This window comes from Oncorhynchus mykiss, chromosome 3, assembly GCF_057628025.1.
Source record: "Oncorhynchus mykiss isolate SJ-2025 chromosome 3, ASM5762802v1, whole genome shotgun sequence".
In the NCBI taxonomy this organism is placed as follows: Eukaryota; Metazoa; Chordata; class Actinopteri; order Salmoniformes; family Salmonidae; genus Oncorhynchus; species Oncorhynchus mykiss.
This window is the reverse complement of record NC_143024.1, coordinates 73,720,937-73,741,982: the sequence shown is the minus strand read 5'-3', so window position 1 is coordinate 73,741,982 and position 21,046 is coordinate 73,720,937. Positions and strand designations below refer to the sequence as shown.

The window sequence follows — 21,046 nt, the reverse complement described above, 5'->3', positions numbered from 1 at the left end:
TATGTATCCACCCCCTTCAGGATGTCTTTCTCCATGTGGTGCTTGGCCAGGAGCCCATCAACGGCAGCTTTCATGGTGGGCATTGTCTATTGGTGGTCAACATGGGGAGAAGCTGTCAGAGGCAGAGGTGTGCTTGGCAGATCTGAAAGAGAGGCACAAAGTTATTTAAATTAGAGTTTATTTCACTTGACAATTCAAGATAATTCAAACTTCATGCTGATGATCTGTACAACATGAGACAGATAGCAATAAAGTATAAATATATTAAAACATATGGAATATAATACAGATACAGATAATGTGCATGTGGTGGTTTCAAATAATAATTTTACTATTACTGGCTAGCGTGCTCTATTCCTGCATTTCCTGAAACTGTCTGATAAAACTTGCTAGTTGTTATTGTTCTATATGCTTTCCTCCTCCTCGCTGGTCTGCAGATGCTTGACTTCTTGATTATTTTGTTGTGGCTGTAACATGTCATGGACATTGCATTAGAACAGTGGTTCCCAAACTTTTTATAGTCCCGTGCCCCTTCCAACATTCAACCTCCAGCTGCGTACCCCCTCTAGCACCAGGGTCAGCACACTCTCAAATGTTGTTTTTTGCCATCATTGTAAGCCTGCCCACACACTATACGATACATTTACATAACTCTGCAATGTTGGGTTGTATTGGAGAGAGTCTCAGTCTTAAAGCATTTCCCACACACAGTCTGTGCCTGTATTTAGTTTTCATGCTTGTGCGGGCCGAGAATCGACCTGGCTACCTTGGTTAGTGCGCACTGCGCCCGGCCCGCCACAGGAGTCGCTGGTGCGCGACAAGACAAGGATATCCCTACCGGCCAAACCCTCCCTAACCCGGACGACGCTAGGCCAATTGTGCGTCGCCCCACGGACCTCCCGGTCACGGCCGACTGCGACAGAGCCTGGGCGCGAACCCGCACTGCGATGCAGTGCCGTAGACCACTGCGCCACCCGGGAGGCCTTGTGTGTGACTTTTAAACTACTTTTGTTCACAAAATATGCTAGCATAGGTATACATATTTGTATTTTGTATTTATCACAGATCCCCATTAGCTGCTGCCAAAGCAGGCTGGGGTCCAACCAAATTAAGGCAGTTTATAAAATGTTAAAAACATTACAATACATTCACAGATTTCAAAACACACTGTGTGCCCCCAGGCCCCTACTCTACCACATATCTACAGTACTAAATCTGTGTGTATGTACATTACGTATGTTATCGTGTGTGTGTGTGTGTGTGTGTGTGTGTATGTCTGTGTGTGTGTGCATTTGTCTGTGCCAATGTTTGTGTTGCTTCATTTAGAGTTACAACAAATACCTCAAGATACAGTGCCTTGAGAAAGTATTCGGCCCCCTTGAACTTTGCGACCTTTTGCCACATTTCAGGCTTCAAACATAAAGATATAAAACTGTATTTTTTTGTGAAGAATCAACAACAAGTGGGACACAATCATGAAGTGGAACGACATTTATTGGATATTTCAAACTTTTTTAACAAATCAAAAACTGAAAAATTGGGCGTGCAAAATTATTCAGCCCCCTTAAGTTAATACTTTGTAGCGCCACCTTTTGCTGCGATTACAGCTGTAAGTCGCTTGGGGTATGTGTCTATCAGTTTTGCACATCGAGAGACTGACATTTTTTCCCATTCCTCCTTGCAAAACAGCTCGAGCTCAGTGAGGTTGGATGGAGAGCATTTGTGAACAGCAGTTTTCAGTTCTTTCCACAGATTCTCGATTGGATTCAGGTCTGGACTTTGACTTGGCCACTCTAACACCTGGATATGTTTATTTTTGAACCATTCCATTGTAGATTTTGCTTTATGTTTTGGATCATTGTCTTGTTGGAAGACAAATCTCCGTCCCAGTCTCAGGTCTTTTGCAGACTCCATCAGGTTTTCTTCCAGAATGGTCCTGTATTTGGCTCCATCCATCTTCCCATCAATTTTAACCATCTTCCCTGTCCCTGCTGAAGAAAAGCAGGCCCAAACCATGATGCTGCCACCACCATGTTTGACAGTGGGGATGGTGTGTTCAGCTGTGTTGCTTTTACGCCAAACATAACGTTTTGCATTGTTGCCAAAAAGTTCAATTTTGGTTTCATCTGACCAGGGCACCTTCTTCCACATGTTTGGTGTGTCTCCCAGGTGGCTTGTGGCAAACTTTAAACTACACTTTTTATGGATATCTTTAAGAAATGGCTTTCTTCTTGCCACTCTTCCATAAAGGCCAGATTTGTGCAATATACGACTGATTGTTGTCCTATGGACAGAGTCTCTCACCTCAGCTGTAGATCTCTGCACTTCATCCAGAGTGATCATGGGCCTCTTGGCTGCATCTCTGATCAGTCTTCTCCTTGTATGAGCTGAAAGTTTAGAGGGACGGCCAGGTCTTGGTAGATTTGCAGTGGTCTGATACTCCTTCCATTTCAATATTATCGCTTGCACAGTGCTCCTTGGGATGTTTAAAGCTTGGGAAATCTTTTTGTATCCAAATCCGGCTTTAAACTTCTTCACAACAGTATCTCGGACCTGCCTGGTGTGTTCCTTGTTCTTCATGATGCTCTCTGCGCTTTTAACGGACCTCTGAGACTATCACAGTGCAGGTGCATTTATACGGAGACTTGATTACACACAGGTGGATTGTATTTATCATCATTAGTCATTTAGGTCAACATTGGATCATTCAGAAATCCTCACTGAACTTCTGGAGAGAGTTTGCTGCACTGAAAGTAAAGGGGCTGAATAATTTTGCACGCCCAATTTTTCAGTTTTCCCACTTGTTGTTGATTCTTCACAAAAAAATACAGTTTTATATCTTTATGTTTGAAGCCTGAAATGTGGCAAAAGGTCGCAAAGTTCAAGGGGGCCGAATACTTTCGCAAGGCACTGTAGCTACAGTGCATTCGGAGAGTATTCAGACCCCTTGACTTTTTCCACATTTTGTTATGTTACAGCCTTATTCTAAAATGAATTAAATTGTTGGTTTTTCTCATTAATCTACACACAATACCCGATAATGACAATGCAAAAACAGTTAGAAATGTTTGCACATAAAAAAACGTATACAGTGCCTTGCGAAAGTATTCGGCCCCCTTGAACTTTGCGACCTTTTGCCACATTTCAGGCTTCAAACATAAAGATATAAAACTGTATTTTTTTTGTGAAGAATGTTTATGGTCATGTCGCAGCAGTTTGTAGGAGGGAGATTCCAAGATGGGAAGTGTGGTAAGTGTGCAGGATGGTATGAGATAGAGGATTGTGTAGTTACAGTGGATATAATTGTGTGTCAACTGTAAGGGTGCCCATATTGCTGTGGATTAGAAGTGTCAGGTGTGAGAGTGGTAGGCTGAGGAGGCTAGAGTCAGAGTAGTGCAGGAGGTGTCGTATGCTGAGGCAGTGAAGAAAGTAGAGGAGGATGGGTCAAATGTGAGGGATCCTGAGAGGATCCCTGTGAGTAGTAGATCTGTGCCAGCACTGAGGGATAAGCCAACAAGTGATATATGCTTCTTGGCGTTTTTAGTAATGGTTATCTACTGTACCGCAGAAATGGAATGTCAATCTCAGAAAATAGATGTTGTGGTGTCAGCTGCAGGCAAGTATTTGGGTATACTAGATTTGACTTCAGAAGAGTTAGTTTGTGTTGTGTGGTGGTGGCCTGTCCTCCCAGGTTGTTGGCATGGTGCAACCCTTTGATAGGGTCAAAGTAGTTTTGTTAGCTTTATATTGTCTGTTTGCTTGCCATGTTATGCTATGTAGCCATTGATACATTGGCCTGCTATAGCTTCGGCCTACCATGCCGCATGCTATTGCACCCCCTTTCTGGCCATTTATTGTTTACTCCTGCTATATTTATGCATAGCTTTACCTTTACCCATTTATATGCATTGATTATTGTCATTAACAGACAATTTAATTATGTATGTTCATTGCCATTTATTATTTGCACCTCTCTGTCTCCTTTTTAGATAATCCATACTCCATACCAATTCTTAATAAGTCTAATGTCAACAACTTTCAATCATTCCCTGCCATGTATCATCTCCATTATCTGAATCTGTAAAGGCTCTTAAACTTAACTGCATCTCTGCCACCGCCTGCACTTTAACTGGAGTCCCACAGTAGATGGGCATCACCACAATCTTGTATCTGAACAATATTGTGTGACAGGCTAGGAACCAAGTTTTAGGGGAGAACATTCAGGAAATGTTTACAATGGAAAGGGGGATACCTAGTCAGTTGTACAACTGAATGCCTTCAACTGAAATGTGTCTTCCGCATTTAACCCAACCCCTCTGAATCAGAGAGGTTGGGGGGGCTGCCTTAATCAACATCCACATCTTCACTACCCAGTGAACATTTGGTTAACTGCTTTGCTCGGTGGCAGAACAACATATTTTTAACTTGTCAGCACAGGGATTCAATCCATCAACCTTTCAGTTACTGGCCCAACGCTCTAACCACTAGGCTACCTGCCGGACATGTAGAGTGTCTGCAAGCGAAGGAATCCGAGATGTGGAAATGAAGGTCATGGTAAATGTTTATGAAGACTGTGAAGTGTTGCAACTGTGGTGGAAGGCATGAAGCTACATCTTTGGAGTGCCCGACAATTGTGAAAGAGAATGAGGTTGCCAAAGTCAGGGCTGTCCAGAACATTTCATATGCAGAGGGTGACAAAAGGGTGGAGGGAACGAAAGGTATTTTTGAGGACTCCATGGTATTGGAAATGCCTTCAATACAGCCTGCAGAGTTGGCTTCCCTCCAGCAGGATCCAGGGATGTTAAGTGTAAAGAAGGTGGACTTTGTGATTTTTATGGCAATGGGGATCAATGTCACAGATAAAGTGGAGGGAAATTCCAGGAAGATGGACATTATTGTGGATTCGGCAGAGAGGTTACTGGGACTAAAATGTGTGTGTGTGTGTGTGTGTGTGTGTGTGTGTGTGTGTGTGTGTAGGCAGGCTGTACGGCGTCGTTGCTGTTTTATTTCTGTGAGCAACCATTTTGTGACCATGCTGTCTTGACGAAATGTTTGAGGTGTGGTCGATTGTTCATAATGGTATGTGTTGTTTGACAATCAGTGAGTTTATTCATGTCACAATATTCGAGATGTTCATTATGTAAAGCCACTGCAATAATGTCTTTGTGGTTTCATTTAATTGGTTTGTTTGGGGAGGCTTTGCTGGTTTGAGGTCCAAGCATTTTATTGGCAGCGCCCTCCAGTACCCGCATCTACTGTTTCCCTTTAATGGGCCTTGAACCTGGCTTACGTTTTGATGTTACAATTGTAATTAAGTGTTTATATTTTTGCTAAGGTGTTGTCTGGTTCGTTCCATTGCTCAGAACTGTTGACCCAAATTAATAGGCGACACACCTGTGTCACACACCTGTGTCGGCAGGTGTTACTACAGTCATGTCCGCAAAAACACTTCAGCAAATACTACAGTCATGTCTGCAAAAACACTTCAGCAAATACTACAGTCATGTCTGCAAAAACACTTCAGCAAATACTAGTCATGTCTGCAAAAACACTTCAGCAAATACTACAGTCATGTCTGCAAAAACACTTCAGCAAATACTACAGTCATGTCTGCAAAAACACTTCAGCAAATACTAGTCATGTCTGCAAAAAACACTACTGTTATTACTACGGTAAAGTCCGCAAAAACACAACACTTTATTTTGGAATTGAGCTCACTAATTCAACCATTTTGAATAGAGAAAAATAATAATTATCCTGTTTTGTGTTACTGTGTGTATCGCAATGAGCATGGAAAAAAGGAAGAAAACCAGAGAATTATCTGAGGAGGTCCGACACAAGGTTGTAGCCAAGCGTGAACAATCTCAAGGCTACAGAGACCTGGCTGTTTCTGTTTCCACCGTATGTAATGTTGGCCCATGCCACTGTAGCCAACCTCCCTGGATGTGGCAGCAAGAGAACTTGATGGAAGATTGCAGCGAAGGATTGTTTGGATGGTGGAGAAAGCACCTCCGTCAACTGACACCCAGATTCAAGCTGACCTTCAGACACAATGTACAACAGTTTCAACTCGCACCATCCGTCACCAACTCAATGAAAGGGGGTTATATGGTAGGAGACCCAGGAAGTCCCCACTGCTGAGATAAATACATAATAAAGCCCAACTGCAATTTGCCAAAACACCTGAACATGCCAAGTTCTTTCTGGGAGAATTTCCTGTGGACTGAGACCAAATTAGAGCTTTATGGTAAAGCACACCATCTCTATGTTTACAAAAAACAACATTAATCTTTCAAAGAAAATAACACCTTCCCTATCGTCAAACATGGAGGAGGTTGTCGTGGAAATTTCCTCTATTTACCAAATCATGGGAGCAAACCACACACACAAGTCAGAGTTAGTTATAAAAGTCCATCTTTAATTATATGAGCTCTATCACAACCCTGTGACTCTCAGATAAATTCAGTGTCTCCCAGTGAATTCTCTGAGAGCGCCCCTTCCACATTGTAAATGAGGTCCTTTATAGTAAAGACACACACACAGGATAAGACAGCATAGACATAATTCATCGTTCACCTTTGTCTCCTTTCCCAAACCCCAGAACCATAAACCAATCCTCCAAATCAACAGGCATATATCAAATTGTCATTTAGATACAACCAACTCTAAATACAAACTCCTGGACAAACTCACGGAGAGGAGGGTGAGGCTATAGGTTAAGATAGAAACAACATAAGAGGGAGCATAGAATGATTCCAGACACTGCAACCTTCCTTTCCCCACTATGGGAAAGGTAGAGAGTGAAAGATATGTTTACACATGATGACACTTTGACCTCTCCCCTCTCAGCGGCCCAGGCAACTTAGTTTTGACATAGAACAGACGCAACCTCACCACAGAATTACACAAAAATACCATTCTGATGAGAATTAACTTACACATATTTGATGAATATAAAACATCTTACATATGTTACCAACAAATTCTGAATCTTCCCTAACATTCCCCTCTCAAGGGACTCAGACCCTTTTGAAGAATCAGAATAGTAACATACTCAATATTTTAAAATTCAAATCCCCTCAATGTCAAATACCTTAGCTTATATGTAAGCTTCCTCCCTTCTGAAACTAAGATTACAACAACCTTTATTCTACAAGACAACCTTCCTTACACATGTTTAATAACACAGAATAATCCATTTGAGGAAAATAAAAACACAACATATTTATGCTCTTTCAATTACACGAGAACCAGTGTCTAAATACAGGCCTCCTCACAACATATAGGACAGACATCCCTCTAAGTACTCATGCTCAGAAATATACTTAGGAATAGAGAATAGGTCATTGAAATCATTCATATTACAAATCATAAGTAACAACCCAACTATTTATCAAACCAATATTTAGAATAGCACTCCTCAGTGATTCAAATTTGTCTTATCACTCAAAGTAAAAACCTCAATTTAACACACATCAATATTAGCAGATTTACATAATAGTAGAATTATGGGATAATTATACTGTAACTTTTTTAATCATGATTTTAATACAGATCAGTATCTCAATGCATTCTTAATCTAAATTACTACAATTTACATGGTGTAGACCTCTTCAATCAATCTGATACCACAAAAGTATAAACAATTTTAATGGCACAGTTAGATTAAACCCCCCCCCCCCCCCCTCTCAGGCACGGCATCTTCTGGCATCTTCGTTTTTCTTCAAATAGCTTTACAGTTCAAAATGGACGGCCCATGATAATGTCCCAATTTCAATGTCTCATCTTTACCACTAATGTCTTGTCCATTCGTCAACCAACATACCAGCATCATAAGAAAATGTCAGAACAGATCTTTCTCCATGATCACTCCAAGTGGACTCCTCACAGTATGACAGAACCATGAAAGAAAAGCAGTTGATAGCATAGATCTGATACTGTACACCAATTTCTGGCTTGGTTCTTTTCTCTCGGTAGAAGTGGTTTGGAAAGCCTCCTTCAATGCCTTTGTCTCTCTTCTTCAGCCAGTTAGAGGGGGTTTTGAGGTACACACACCATTCGGTCCAAATTATCTCTTCCATGCATTAAGATACCGTCTGATGTCACCCTTCATGATAACCTCGAAAGAACAGATCAGAACAACAGTTTATTTCAGTTCATTAACTACATGATAAATTATTACTTTTACCAATTATTCTTAATACACATATCTAAACATATTTCAAATAGAATATCCACACATTCTATTGAAACTATTCTTTCAAATTGGTTTATACTCCCCATCTCACTGTCAACTCCATCGTAGAGCCCAGGATCAAGAAATTAGACCTATATCTCTCGGGAATAGAACAAAACAAACACAACAATACAATACACTCAACAATACAATACACTCAACAATACAATACACTCATTCACATATCACTTAAGTTGCATAACTTCAATTCAAACCCTCAAAAAACAGAATCCTCCCCCATGTTTTACACACATCTCTCCGTATGAGAGTAATGTAAAACAAAATTTCAGCTAACCTAATCAAATTAAAATCACTAAACTAAAAAAAATCACTCCACAAAGAAAAATTATTTAACCCCTATGGTCATAGGAAAATAGACTTAAAGCAGCATACCCTTAGTTAAAAGCAATGCCCTCTTCACACTGGTCCAAATTACAAATATGGATTAAGAAACATATTTACCAATTACACAAATTATTTTGAAAGCAGTATTACAAATGACCATACATTTATTTTCCAAATGGCTTTCCAATGCGGGTGATCAAGCCACAACGGAAAGTCATCAGAAGGTCATAGGTCATACAAAACCCTTCAAAGCAGTGTTTTTCACTATATGAAACAATTTGCAAACAATAATCAACTAGTTCCAAACATTTTCATATTTCCATGTTCCCAGAACATTCCTTTATCAAAAGAATTTGCGTGTGTAATGAAAAGTCAGAAAATAAAAACTCATTACAATCCCAATGTGGTGAGTGGCCCCTTCAATGTGGTAGTTTATGGCCCCAATTTCACTCACTCTCCCCAAGAGTATATTCCCTGGAAACATTCCAGAGAGAGAGACAGTGAAATATCAATTTTCCCGGAGAAAACACAATAACACTTATTATTCATTACACTACATGACTCAGAAACTCAAACTCAAACTATAAACCAAACCTAATGATAATTCCACTGTACCTCAAATCATTAATCATAAGTTTTAATCAAATCAATGTATATGCATGATACAATGTTTAATCAAGTTAAATCAACTCCTAAAAAAAACTCTTAATCAGCAACCTAATAATTTCAATCTGTTGATGTAAATTTAGTAAAAAAACAATTCTGATTTTTTTTAAACAAATCTAAAATCCTTCAAAAGTCGGTGCTGTCTCATCATCGTAAAATAAAAATAAACTTTTTTTTTTTTCCCCCACTGATATCCACAAAGGTCAATACTGTTCAGCACATCCATTAATGATCTTCCTTTAGTCTGTACAGGGTCTGAAGTTCCAATGTATGCAGATGATACAGTGATAAATTCATGCAAATAACAAACTACACAAAAACTCACTACTATAATGATTCAGATGACAAAATTGCTCAGAGACTCATGTTTACATCTCAATAAAATAAAACACAGTCTGCATGTTCCTCAAAAAACAACTACTGATGTAAAAAGCTCCTGGTGGTATCTGATTTTAAGTGCCAAGGCATCATACTTGATTCCAACCTTTGTTTTAAAAAGCAAATAATAAAGGAACTCAAATACCAAATTCAACCTAGCTAATTTACCAAAACATATGAAATTGTTTTGACTGCACTATATAACTACTATAACAACACTATAATTAAAATCTATGATACTCCCCCACTTAACATACTAGTTTAGTCTTTGGCCCAATCTTGCTTTTCAACATTCATACCCATTCAGTCTTCTGTCAACAGGTTCTCATACCATTCAATCCAGCAATCACTTTTAATGACCTGACATTGTTCCACATAATGGAAACATACCATAACCTTAGAGTACATGAACTTTCCTGCTCAAATTAACTGGTGTTACTTAAACAATCAAACCAAGAATCAATAACAATCAGAAGCTATCCTTACGATGTTTTATGATTCAGACATCCAGTCTACCAATTCTCATAGCCTAATACAGTAAATATAAACGCCACAAATCTATGATGCTCACCTAGCGAATCAGCTGCTAGAAATACAGAAAAAAATGTACCTGAACAACGGTTAAAACAATTAGAGTAAGGTTATTGTATATTCAAACTAATAACGCAAATGTACGTTATTCTACAACAATCTACCTGCCTCCAGCAACTTTCCCTGACAATGAGCAGCCAACATAACAACCCACTCTCTTCCATACTTTCAACTCAACTTTCCTATTTCTTTTTCCCCCAGTTGGGCAAAAATATAACCCCTCTCATTTCAACGTTTTTCCTTACCTCTATCGTAAGATTAAAACCCCAACTTTATAACTTCCTCTTCTCTTTGCTCTCCACACTTATGAAATGTATCATATTTCTTTAAAAATAACACACACAGCGCAAAAATTATAACATGCGTCAGTCAATCTATAAGAATGAAAAACATTTCGGTAACCACTTTCCTATCGCCATTCTCTCCCCGCTATCATTCAGTGTCTTTAACTTAGGTAACTGTCTTCTCTATTGATACAGTAATTTAAATACGACCCAATTCTCAATACATTATTGAGCAGATAATTTAGTGAACAGACATCGTCTTGCATCAGAATTCGCTTCGTTATTCTTTTAAATTGAATTAGCCTATCAATTTAACCTAAAAAATCTATTGAAAACGTTCAATTTATCTCTTATACAAACACCAGCGACCATAACTTTCCAGGCAAAACATACAACTAGATTATTTACAATCAGAAACTCTAAATTGAGCCAGCGCCATGACTGGGAATGGAACTCGGGCCTCCCGTGTTGCAGGCGAGAATTCTACCACTGAACCACTAATGCTATTGCCAATAACCAAAATTCTCCAGATATAAACCTCATCTACAAAGTAACATCAAAACACGTCACTATCGGTAATTCCCAAAAGAATAATAGCCCAATTTTAATAGTACAAACGTTACTCCAGCTATGATTCTCAAATTCCAGCTATGATTCTCAAATTCCAAATTACACATATTAGCAATCAAAGAATAACATCGACAGTTAATGACTAGGAAACAGTTATTGCTCATTTTAATAAAAATAGATAATGTTTACTTATGCAACGTCTTTCAATTACTTTACTACATCACATTAGTCACGCAAGGATAATTAGTTTGATGGAAAACCTTAGGCTTTGTACAACATTATAAATTACATCGAGCATCCCTCGAATTCTATTTAACTTTATGGAAAACAATTTATTCAATAAATCCCGCAATTTCTCTCATACTGGGAAGAAAAATTATAACATGTTCAGACCTTAAGGGCAGTTTGATTTCAAATGTTTCACCCAGACGGAGATAATCCAATATGCGTTCTATAGTTACACCGTTAGGGTAAAATAACCAAAAGTGGACACACTCTAATCAGTTTCTAGAGCTCAATTTCCCAGATTTTGTAGATTATTGTAATAGTGCTTAAAAACTTCATCTTTATCAAATTATCCATTTAAGATATCAACTCAAAACCTACGTACGTCTACGAATGGGTGGTTTAAATTGTATCTAATCATTTTCAGCATTACTTTATACACACATACCATTTATCATAATTTCAAATAATTCACAGAATCCATATAAAACTTAAGAAATCTTAGTTACTCACACACTTTCAGGATCATCCACACAGGATTGGTCAGATTTTTCACATAGAACTTTTCTGACGTCCACACAGAACATCAAAAGGTTTGCCCACACAGAGTAAACCCTACCCCGCTCACACAGAACGGTCCGACTCACACAGAGTAACCCTACCCCGCTCACACAGAACGGTCCGACTCACACAGAGTAACCCTAGGGCATACCTGGCTAGCACATTTATAATAATTGGAATTCACCACATCTGAGGGTCACTTAGACAAATCACACAGACGCACAGAATGAGGTCCTTCTTCCAATAGGGCTTCACCAAGTGCCGTGTTTCACCTAGAACACACAGACCCCCTGGCCCCTCACCCCGACAGACCTCACCAAATCCCCACTGTGATCAATTCAGTGTCAGGAGGGCTCTTGGTCACTGGCAACCGGACAGCGCAGAGTATCTTTTGAGTCCACAAAACCCCCAGATTACTCTCCTCTGACTCGGCCCTGCTTACGCCGCCAAGGTGCCTTCCTTACAAAGGAATTCACGCTCAGAGTATACGTAACAGGCATAATAAAAAAAACTTGACTTCAAATCTGTGTGTGGTTCGCTCACCTTTTTCTTAAAAAAAACTCAGTTCGAGATGTGGTATCCACTCGGCTCGCTTCCTCTTAGATCAAAGGTTGGTCCATCTGCTTCGTTTCCCGAAGTGTGGTTCTCCCTGAGATCCCAAGTTTAGGGGATCCCTCGTGCACGATTTATTTACCTAGATCGTAGGAACGGTCACCGAGTGAAGATTCACATCCCATCCTCGTCGCCAAATGTCGTGGAAATTTCCTCTATTTACCAAATCATGGGAGCAAACCACACACACAAGTCAGAGTTAGTTATAAAAGTCCATCTTTAATTATATGAGCTCTATCACAATCCCGTGACTCTCAGATAAATTCAGTGTCTCCCAGTGAATTCTCTGAGAGCCCCCTTCCACATTGTAAATGAGGTCCTTTATAGTAAAGACACACACACAGGATAAGACAGCATAGACATAATTCATCGTTCACCTTTGTCTCCTTTCCCAAACCCCAGAACCATAAACCAATCCTCCAAATCAACAGGCATATATCAAATTGTCATTTAGATACAACCAACTCTAAATACAAACTCCTGGACAAACTCACGGAGAGGAGGGTGAGGCTATAGGTTAAGATAGAAACAACATAAGAGGGAGCATAGAATGATTCCAGACACTGCAACCTTCCTTTCCCCACTATGGGAAAGGTAGAGAGTGAAAGATATGTTTACACATGATGACACTTTGACCTCTCCCCTCTCAGCGGCCCAGGCAACTTAGTTTTGACATAGAACAGACGCAACCTCACCACAGAATTACACAAAAATACCATTCTGATGAGAATTAACTTACACATATTTGATGAATATAAAACATCTTACATATGTTACCAACAAATTCTGAATCTTCCCTAACAAGGTTCAGTGATGTTTTGGGATTGCTTTGCTGGCATCATGAAATCAGGAGAATACCAAGGCATTTTGGAGGCATTGTGGAGCGCAATGTCGGACCCAGTGTTAGAAAGCTGGGTGTCATGTATTGTCATGTTGTGTCTTTCTGTCCTTTCCTTTCACCCTGTCTCCCTCTGCTGGTCGTATTAGGTTACCTTTTCTCCCCCGCTTTCCCCCAGCTGTTCCTTGTCTCCTCCTGACTACCTCGTCACCCCTTTTCCCACCTGTTCCCTTTTTCCCTCTGATTAGTCCCCTATATCTCTCTCTGTTTTTGTTCCTGTCCTTGTCGGATTCTTGTTTGTTGTGTTTCATGCCTGAACCAGACTATCGTCATGTTTGCTGTAACCTTGTCCTGTCCTGTCGGAATCTGCCGGTCTATCTGAGCCTACCTATGTTTGGTTATTAAAGAAGCTCTGTTTAAGTTAGTTCGCTTTTGGGTCCTCATTCACTCACCGTAACACTGGGTCTCTGTCAAATGTCATGGGTCTTCCAGCATGAAAATGAGCCCAAACACACCCAGCAAAGGTTCAAGACAAAATGCTGGACTGTTCTGAAGTGGCCAGCAATGAGTTCAGATCTAAATCCCATTGAAAACTTGTGGAGAAGGCATTCTTCAAATCTGGGAGAATTGCAGCAGTTTTCACAAGAGGAGTGGGCCAAACTACCAGTACAGAGGTGCAGGAAACTCATCAATGGCTATAGGAATCACTTGATCGCAGTTATTTTGACCAAAGGCTGTGCTACCAAATATTAAGTCTAGGGTGTCAATTTTGTCAATGCCCTTTCTGTTTATTTTCTGATTTAAATGGATATATTAAGTTCTGAATCAAAAACAAAGGTTCTGTTGTCAAGCCCTGACCTTAGAGCTTTTCATGTCTCTATTTTGGTTTGGTCAGAGTGGGATTTGGGTGGGCATTCTATGTTCCTTTTTCTATGTTTTTGTATTTCTCTGTTTTGGCCGGGTATGGTTCTCAATCAGGGACAGCTGTCTATCGTTGTCTCTGATTGGGAACCATACTTAGGTAGCTTTTTCCCACAGGGTTTTTGTGGGTAGTTCATTTCTGTTTAGTGTTTGCACCTTACAGGACTGTTTTGGTTATTCTCTTTGATATTTTTGTTATAGTGTTCAGTTTTAATAAAGAAAGCATGAACACTTACCACTCTGCGCTTTGGCTCGAAGATTCCTCATCTTCCGACGACGAATACCGTTACATCTATAATATTAATAGTGAAATGAACAGTTGTGGAGACCAAATACTCAGTTCAAGTTTAACTTTTTTAGGGAACATTGTGAGTTATGTGAAAAAAGTAAAACACTACAGTGAATAATTTAGTAAACTGCAATCATGTCTGCAAAAATATTAGTGAATACTATAATATACTACAGTCATGTCTGCAAAAATATTAGTGAATACTATAATATACTACAGTCATGTCTGCAAAAATATTAGTGAATACTATAATATACTACAGTCATGTCCGCAAAAACACTTCTGTAAATACCACAGTATACTACAGTAAAGTCCACAAAAAACACTACAGTGAACACTGTAATATTCTACAGTTACAGTATGTCCGCAAAAACACTTCAGTAAATACTACAGTATACTACAGTTATGTTCGCAAAAACTCTACAGTCAATACTATAGTATACTATAGTCATGTCCACAAAACCCTACAGTACAGGCCGCAAAAACACTACAGTGAAAGTATAGTATAAAAATATAGTAATACTACAGTATTTAGACCTATAGTATTTTTTTCATGTAGGATCGTTCTAATGGTTTCTCCTAAACCAACTGTTGCTTGCTATGATCTGTATTATGCTTTGTAAAAGCCTTCGCATCCAAAATAAGGTATGGCTATATAGTGTTCCCTATGTTAACTTATTAAGCAGTGGTGGAAAAAGTACCCAATTGTCATGCTAAAGATACCTTAATAGAAAATGACTCAAGTAAAAGTGACCCAGTAAAATACTAGGCTTTACTTGAAAAAGTCTGAAAGTATTTGGTTTTAAATACACTTAAGTATTTCAAGTAAAAGTAAATGTTATAAATCATTTCAAATTCCTTATATTACGCAAACCAGATTTGATTTCCTATTTTATTTATGGATAGCCAGTGGCATACTCAGACATACTTTACAAACGAAGCATGTGTTTACTGATCAGATCAAAGGCAGAAATGATGACCTCGGTGTACGTTCTCTTGATAAGTGTGTGAATTGGAAAGTGAATGAATCCTGTCTTGCTAGGAATTTGAAATTTACTTTTGGGTGTCAGGGAAAATGTATGTGAGTAAAAAGTACATATTTTCTTTAGGGACGTAGTGGAGTAAAATTAATGGTTGCCGAAAAGAAGTACAGATACCCATCAAACGACTTAAGTTTACCTCAAAGTATTTCTACTTACTAGTTACATTACACCACTGTTATTAAGCACTCGGGCTATCTCAGTGCAAGAAGCGTCACTGCAGTCCCTGGTTCAAATCCAGGCTGCATCACATCTGGCTGTGATTGGGAGTCCCATAGGGTGGTGCACAAATGGCCGGGTTAGGCCATCACTGTAAATAAGAATTTGTTCTTAACTGACTTGCCTAGTTAAATAAAGGTTATAAAGCAGCCGTCCGCGACTGGGTGGCCAATGGGGAGGTGCACAATTGACCCAGCGTTGTCCGGGTTAGGGAGGGTTTAGCCGGCAGGGATATCCTTGTCTCATCGTGCACTAGCGGCTCCTGTGGCGGGCTGGGTGCAGTGCACGCTGACATGGTTGCCAGGTGTACAGTGTTTCCTCCAACACATTGGTGCAGCTGGCTTCCGGGTTGGATGGGCATTGTGTCAAGAAGCAGTGTGGGTTGGTTGGGTTGTGTTTTGGAGGACCCATGGCTCTCGACTTTCGCCTCTCCCAAGTCCGTACGGGAGTTGCAGCGATGAGACAAGACTGTAACTACTACCAATTGGATACCATGAAATTGGGGAGAAAAAAGGGGTAAAATTATTATTTTTTAAAATAAAGGTTATAAAGCTCTTATCGGTAACTTGTACATTAATTATTTCATTTTTCAAGGCTTTATTAACATTTTCAAAGGTGGGGTTTAATTTAGGTGTGTAAATTGATGTAATATGTTTGACTTTACTGTTTCTGTCATGGGAGACAGGTGGTATTATGCTCTTTCTCTCTCTCTCTACCCCCCTCTCCCCTCCCCCTCACTTGGTTTTGAAAGGCTCTCTTATTAAATGTTTGTCTCCTTCTATACATCCTGTCTCCCTAAATGGGGTCTAAATCTGAAATGTGCGTCAGAAGAAAGGCTGATTGGTTTGCCCTTCTTTTTATGCATATAAACAGATATTGCAAACATTAAGGTCAAGCAACCTCAAAGTGTAACAGCAGCAGTTTCATTTCCTGCTTGGAGTGCCTTGAAAAGTGCTCTACATTGGTATTTTACTGTCAATGCTCAATATAGATTTGCTCTAGCATAGATAGCTACTACTCTTCATCAGTGGCTAACAGTGATTTGTTCAGGACCCACTGGAGGGTCACAGCTGATGGTTTGTGGGTTGCAGCTGACTGGCCATCGGGTTCCAGTTTTCTCAGCGAGTCTTATACTGCTAAACCTCAAGCCTATACTGTTTTAAGTACTCCTGTCCTCCTCCTTCTAAATTGCCCCTGAGGGAATTGATGGTCGTATTGAGTTGACATAAACCAGTAACAACAACCTCTTCATTGTGTCATCCAGAACACCAGGGGGCCGTAGAGGTCCACCACATCAGTGCAGGTCACTTCTTCCAGCTGAAGTGTAGTGATGACGATGATGCTGAGGACCGAACCACTGTGACCTGGAGTAGAGGGGGGAACCAGACCCTTAACACAACCTCTGGGGTGGAGGTCAGAGGGGAGGTTCTGTGGTTTCTACCTACCCACACCTCCCATAACGGACACTACACTTGTGAGAGCAAGTAAGAAACCTCTCTAGGTTACTGTATGTAGTTGAGAAAATGCCTTTGTTAAAGCATATCATCATATTTTAGTTCCTAAAGTGATTTCAAGAATGTTTGGAGATAATTCCAATATCGCACACAGATTGAATCAGGATGATTCGTATGAATCAGTCTTCACTTTCCAGATCCTAAATGTATTAATGTCTCACATTAATAATTCTCAACTTTATTGTTTCAATAGTAAATGGAGAGCACTGGTCATATGTTCATGTGTGTTATGACACAGGTACCCCACTGGATCGTGGGAGATGAAGTTTGTTTTGTCTGTGGACCCTGGGCCCTGTCCTGTCCCAGCTGAGAACAGGACTGTATCCCAGGGGATGAGTGAAGTGGTGTTCTGCAGACAGCAGGATGTCCTCAGTCTAGACCCCACAGCACACATCCGATGGTTCAAGGTAAGAGCAGACACCCATCTAGACATACCCGTGCCATAAGGCCTGCATTACAATGTCATAGTAATGACATAAAAGATGTCATGAACAATCATAAGAGCTGACATCAGCTTATGACAACGGGCATGATACTTTGTGTCATTGCTGTCAAGTACTCAAAATTGGTAATAGAAAAAAACATTTGGGATAATTGGGATAACATTTGGGATAATTAGATAGGATTGCGTGAGCTAAGTTTGACATACAGCATCTCTGATGGGATGTGCAGGACTGTAGTCCTGTCGACAAGCATGGAGAGACGATCATTGAAGAAGATTGTCCGAAGAGGCTCCGGTTGGTCAATGCTACTGAGAGCCATGCTGGAGTTTATACCTGCCTGGTAGAGTTCTCTCTGCAGGGGAGAAACTACACCGCCACCCACAGCACTCAGCTCAAAGTCAACAAAGGTAAAGCTAAACCTCCATTTCAATTCTATGCCATGAGCATATATTTCTTCTGACCACACTTTCTGTGGCTGCAACCGAGAGTGAAATTGTAATTTGTTTATATTTTCCATTTATTTGTTATTCTCTGTTTGTTACAATTAGGTGATTTGTAACTTTGTAAGGATTGGAGCGTTTCTGTTTACCTGTACGTTATCGATACGGCTTTGTTTGACTATCCCATACCTGTGTGGTCTTTGTATTGGCAGAAAAAGTCCCGTTGAAACCCCAAGTAACCTATCCCAGAAAAGAAACCTTTACGGTTGAACCAGGTGAGAAATGAGGACATCATGCTTTTTAGGAGATAATACTAAAAAGGGCCATGACACAGCCACTGACTCAAGAGTGTTTTCTGTTTGACGGCAGGCTCAAGAGTAGAGCTGGTGTGTTCAGCGTTTCTAGGGGTCGGTGAAGGTACAGAGTCAGAGAGCTCTATGTTCTGGACGGTAGATGGAAGACATACCGACCACATAGAACAGCTCAACGTGACAAAGACAACAATGTGAGTACTCTTTTAAAACTGTAGTATACAGTATCTCAGTCTGTGTGTTTGCAGAGGTGTGTGCGTGCTTGCGTGTGTGGCTACACATGCGTGTGCATGAGTATGTGTGTAGAGCTCTGTCCTACACTGTGACTGTGACCATCTCACTCTCTCACCACCTGCACCTCAGCCTTTCTAGGAGTAGTGGGGTCTATGGCCGGTCCACTCTGTCTATCTATGAGGTCCGTCCTGAGTTCCTCAACGTGACCATCAGCTGCATCGCCAGGAACGCCGTGGGTCGGGACATAGGGTTTCTGTGGCTCCAACCAGGTAGGATCCCAAACACAGTCCTAAGTAACATGGAGGACTTAAAATCACCCATAAGAGTCTGTTTGAACAGGACGTTGGCCATGTCATTTGTGAGAGATTTGATTTAAGGTGCTGATTTCCTTCCTTTCTAGCCAATCACAGTGGTTTCTACACATGCCTGTGTCTCTGCCTGGCCTTTTCTATGGTCGTTCTTGGAGTAGCGATGTGCTGCCTCTTTAAAGTGGACCTGGTGCTGGCCTATAGGAGACTCCTCCCCCTAGTGTCCAAAAAGAGGGGTGCGTAAACAGATCCTCCACAATCACATAAGATTCCTGGCTCTAAACCTGAAGGTCTATGGCCATTTTCTAAATATGTATATTTATTATGGATAAAATGTTTATATTCTCTTCTCCTTCCCTCCTCTTCTCCTCCTCTCCTCTCCTCTTTACTTCGCCAGCACCAGATGGAAAGCTGTATGATGCCTATGTCAGTTATGTCCATGGTGATGGGTTGTCCAAGGCAGAGATGTTTGCTCTGCAGGTTCTACCTGAGGTGTTGGAGAGACGATACGGATACACACTTTTTGTCAGTGGCCGGGATGACCTCCCTGGGGAAGGTACACACACACACACACACTTTGATTGATATGAATGTTGATCAACTGCATTGTCCCAGTTCACAAAATAAAGTCCCATGTTTCTCTGTAGCGATCCATGATGTCACCTCAGAGACAATGCGGAGAAGCAGACGACTCATCATCATCCTGTCAGCCCAGAGTGCATCCCCTCTACACCCCAAAATGGATCCTGAGGACCAGTTACCACTGCACCAGAGCCTGCAGGACCGCCCTAGCTACGACCAGCAGATTGGCCTGTACGACGCTTTGATCCAAAATGGCCTCCAGGTTGTCCTGGTGGAGATAGATGGCAAGGTGGACTACACTTCCCTGCCCAAGTCACTTCACTATATCAGGAGGAAGCAGGGAGCTCTGAGATGGAGGAGGCCCAGCTCTGGAAAGAGCAGCTCCACTGCGTCCCCTAATGGCCACTTCTGGAAGTGTCTTAGATACCACATGCCCTTCAAGCCCAAAGGGGCTCTGAAACCGCAGCCAACACCTGGGATAAACTGTAGTATAGAACTGTATTAGTCATGTCTCTATTAGACGTTATCTGACAATGTTTATATTGATGTATTCACATGGCTATTATGCCTATGGCTGGTGAGGCCAAGCCTGATCCTGGAACCCTTGAATTGTTGAATTATAGATTTTTTAAAATATGTTTGAGACACCAATGTGATCGAGTGTCCTAAGAATTGTACAAGAGCACTTGTGCAGATTGAGAGGCTTTTTCTTGTAGCAATCCGGCCTACAAGAAACAGTTACACTCCTCCTGAATAGAGTTTTGCTAATTTTGCTCATACTTTGCTCATACTAGTTCCAGTGTAATCGAGTGTCCTCTAAGAATTGTGCAAGAGCACTTGAGAAGCTTTTTCTAGCAGTAACAGAGTTATTTGTGTAATGCGTCAGGGCAGTGGTACTGGTACAGCTGGCCTGGCGCTATGTTGTCTCAGTATAAACAGGATATCATCTGGCTGGTTTGGAAACAGCATGGTCTCAACCAAGGTTTCCACTGACTTAGTAATCTCTAAATGGTACAGTCTCTACATTTGTTTTGTCTTGTTTTTATTGTATAACTACTGTACTTTATTAGCTCACTTTACACTGTACATTTGATAAATTATGAAATGTGATGAACTGGACTATTTTCTTCCAATAGTTCCATCAATAGTTGCTGAATATAAGGATAGATATGTTCGAGACCTTTAAGTTAATGAAGTTGAATTCATGTTTGCCTCTGTGTGCATGTTTGAGAAAGAGTGTATGCTCTTGTGAATGCTGCATGTCAATTAAAAGTGTGTTTGATGGGTTAGATGAGTGATTAATTTCTGAGAAATCATGAAACCATAATCTCTAACCAATACACCTCCCTAGAACTAAGAAGGTGTCATGAGGTTGTAGGATTAGATCACTGATGACTGTATGTAATTATTAACAGATTCATAACAGATTTCACAACACA

The 21,046-nt window shown here is 40.5% G+C and overlaps 1 protein-coding gene across 3 annotated transcripts in view; it reads left to right on the top strand.

Moving 5' to 3' along the window:
- The window catches only part of il1rl2 (interleukin 1 receptor-like 2), a 26,486-nt gene extending 5,590 nt beyond the window's left edge, over window positions 1-20,896 (top strand). For all 3 annotated transcript variants that reach the window (XM_021581389.3, NM_001124360.1, XM_090218665.1), the window contains 9 exon segments: window positions 17,040-17,259; window positions 17,528-17,696; window positions 17,962-18,139; window positions 18,385-18,447; window positions 18,542-18,677; window positions 18,847-18,986; window positions 19,118-19,261; window positions 19,423-19,581; window positions 19,673-20,896. In XM_021581389.3, coding sequence (XP_021437064.2) covers window positions 17,550-17,696; window positions 17,962-18,139; window positions 18,385-18,447; window positions 18,542-18,677; window positions 18,847-18,986; window positions 19,118-19,261; window positions 19,423-19,581; window positions 19,673-20,112 — 1,407 coding nt within the window. In that variant the 5' untranslated portion in view covers window positions 17,040-17,259; window positions 17,528-17,549 and the 3' untranslated portion in view covers window positions 20,113-20,896.
- The last annotated feature ends 150 nt before the right edge of the window (window positions 20,897-21,046 follow it).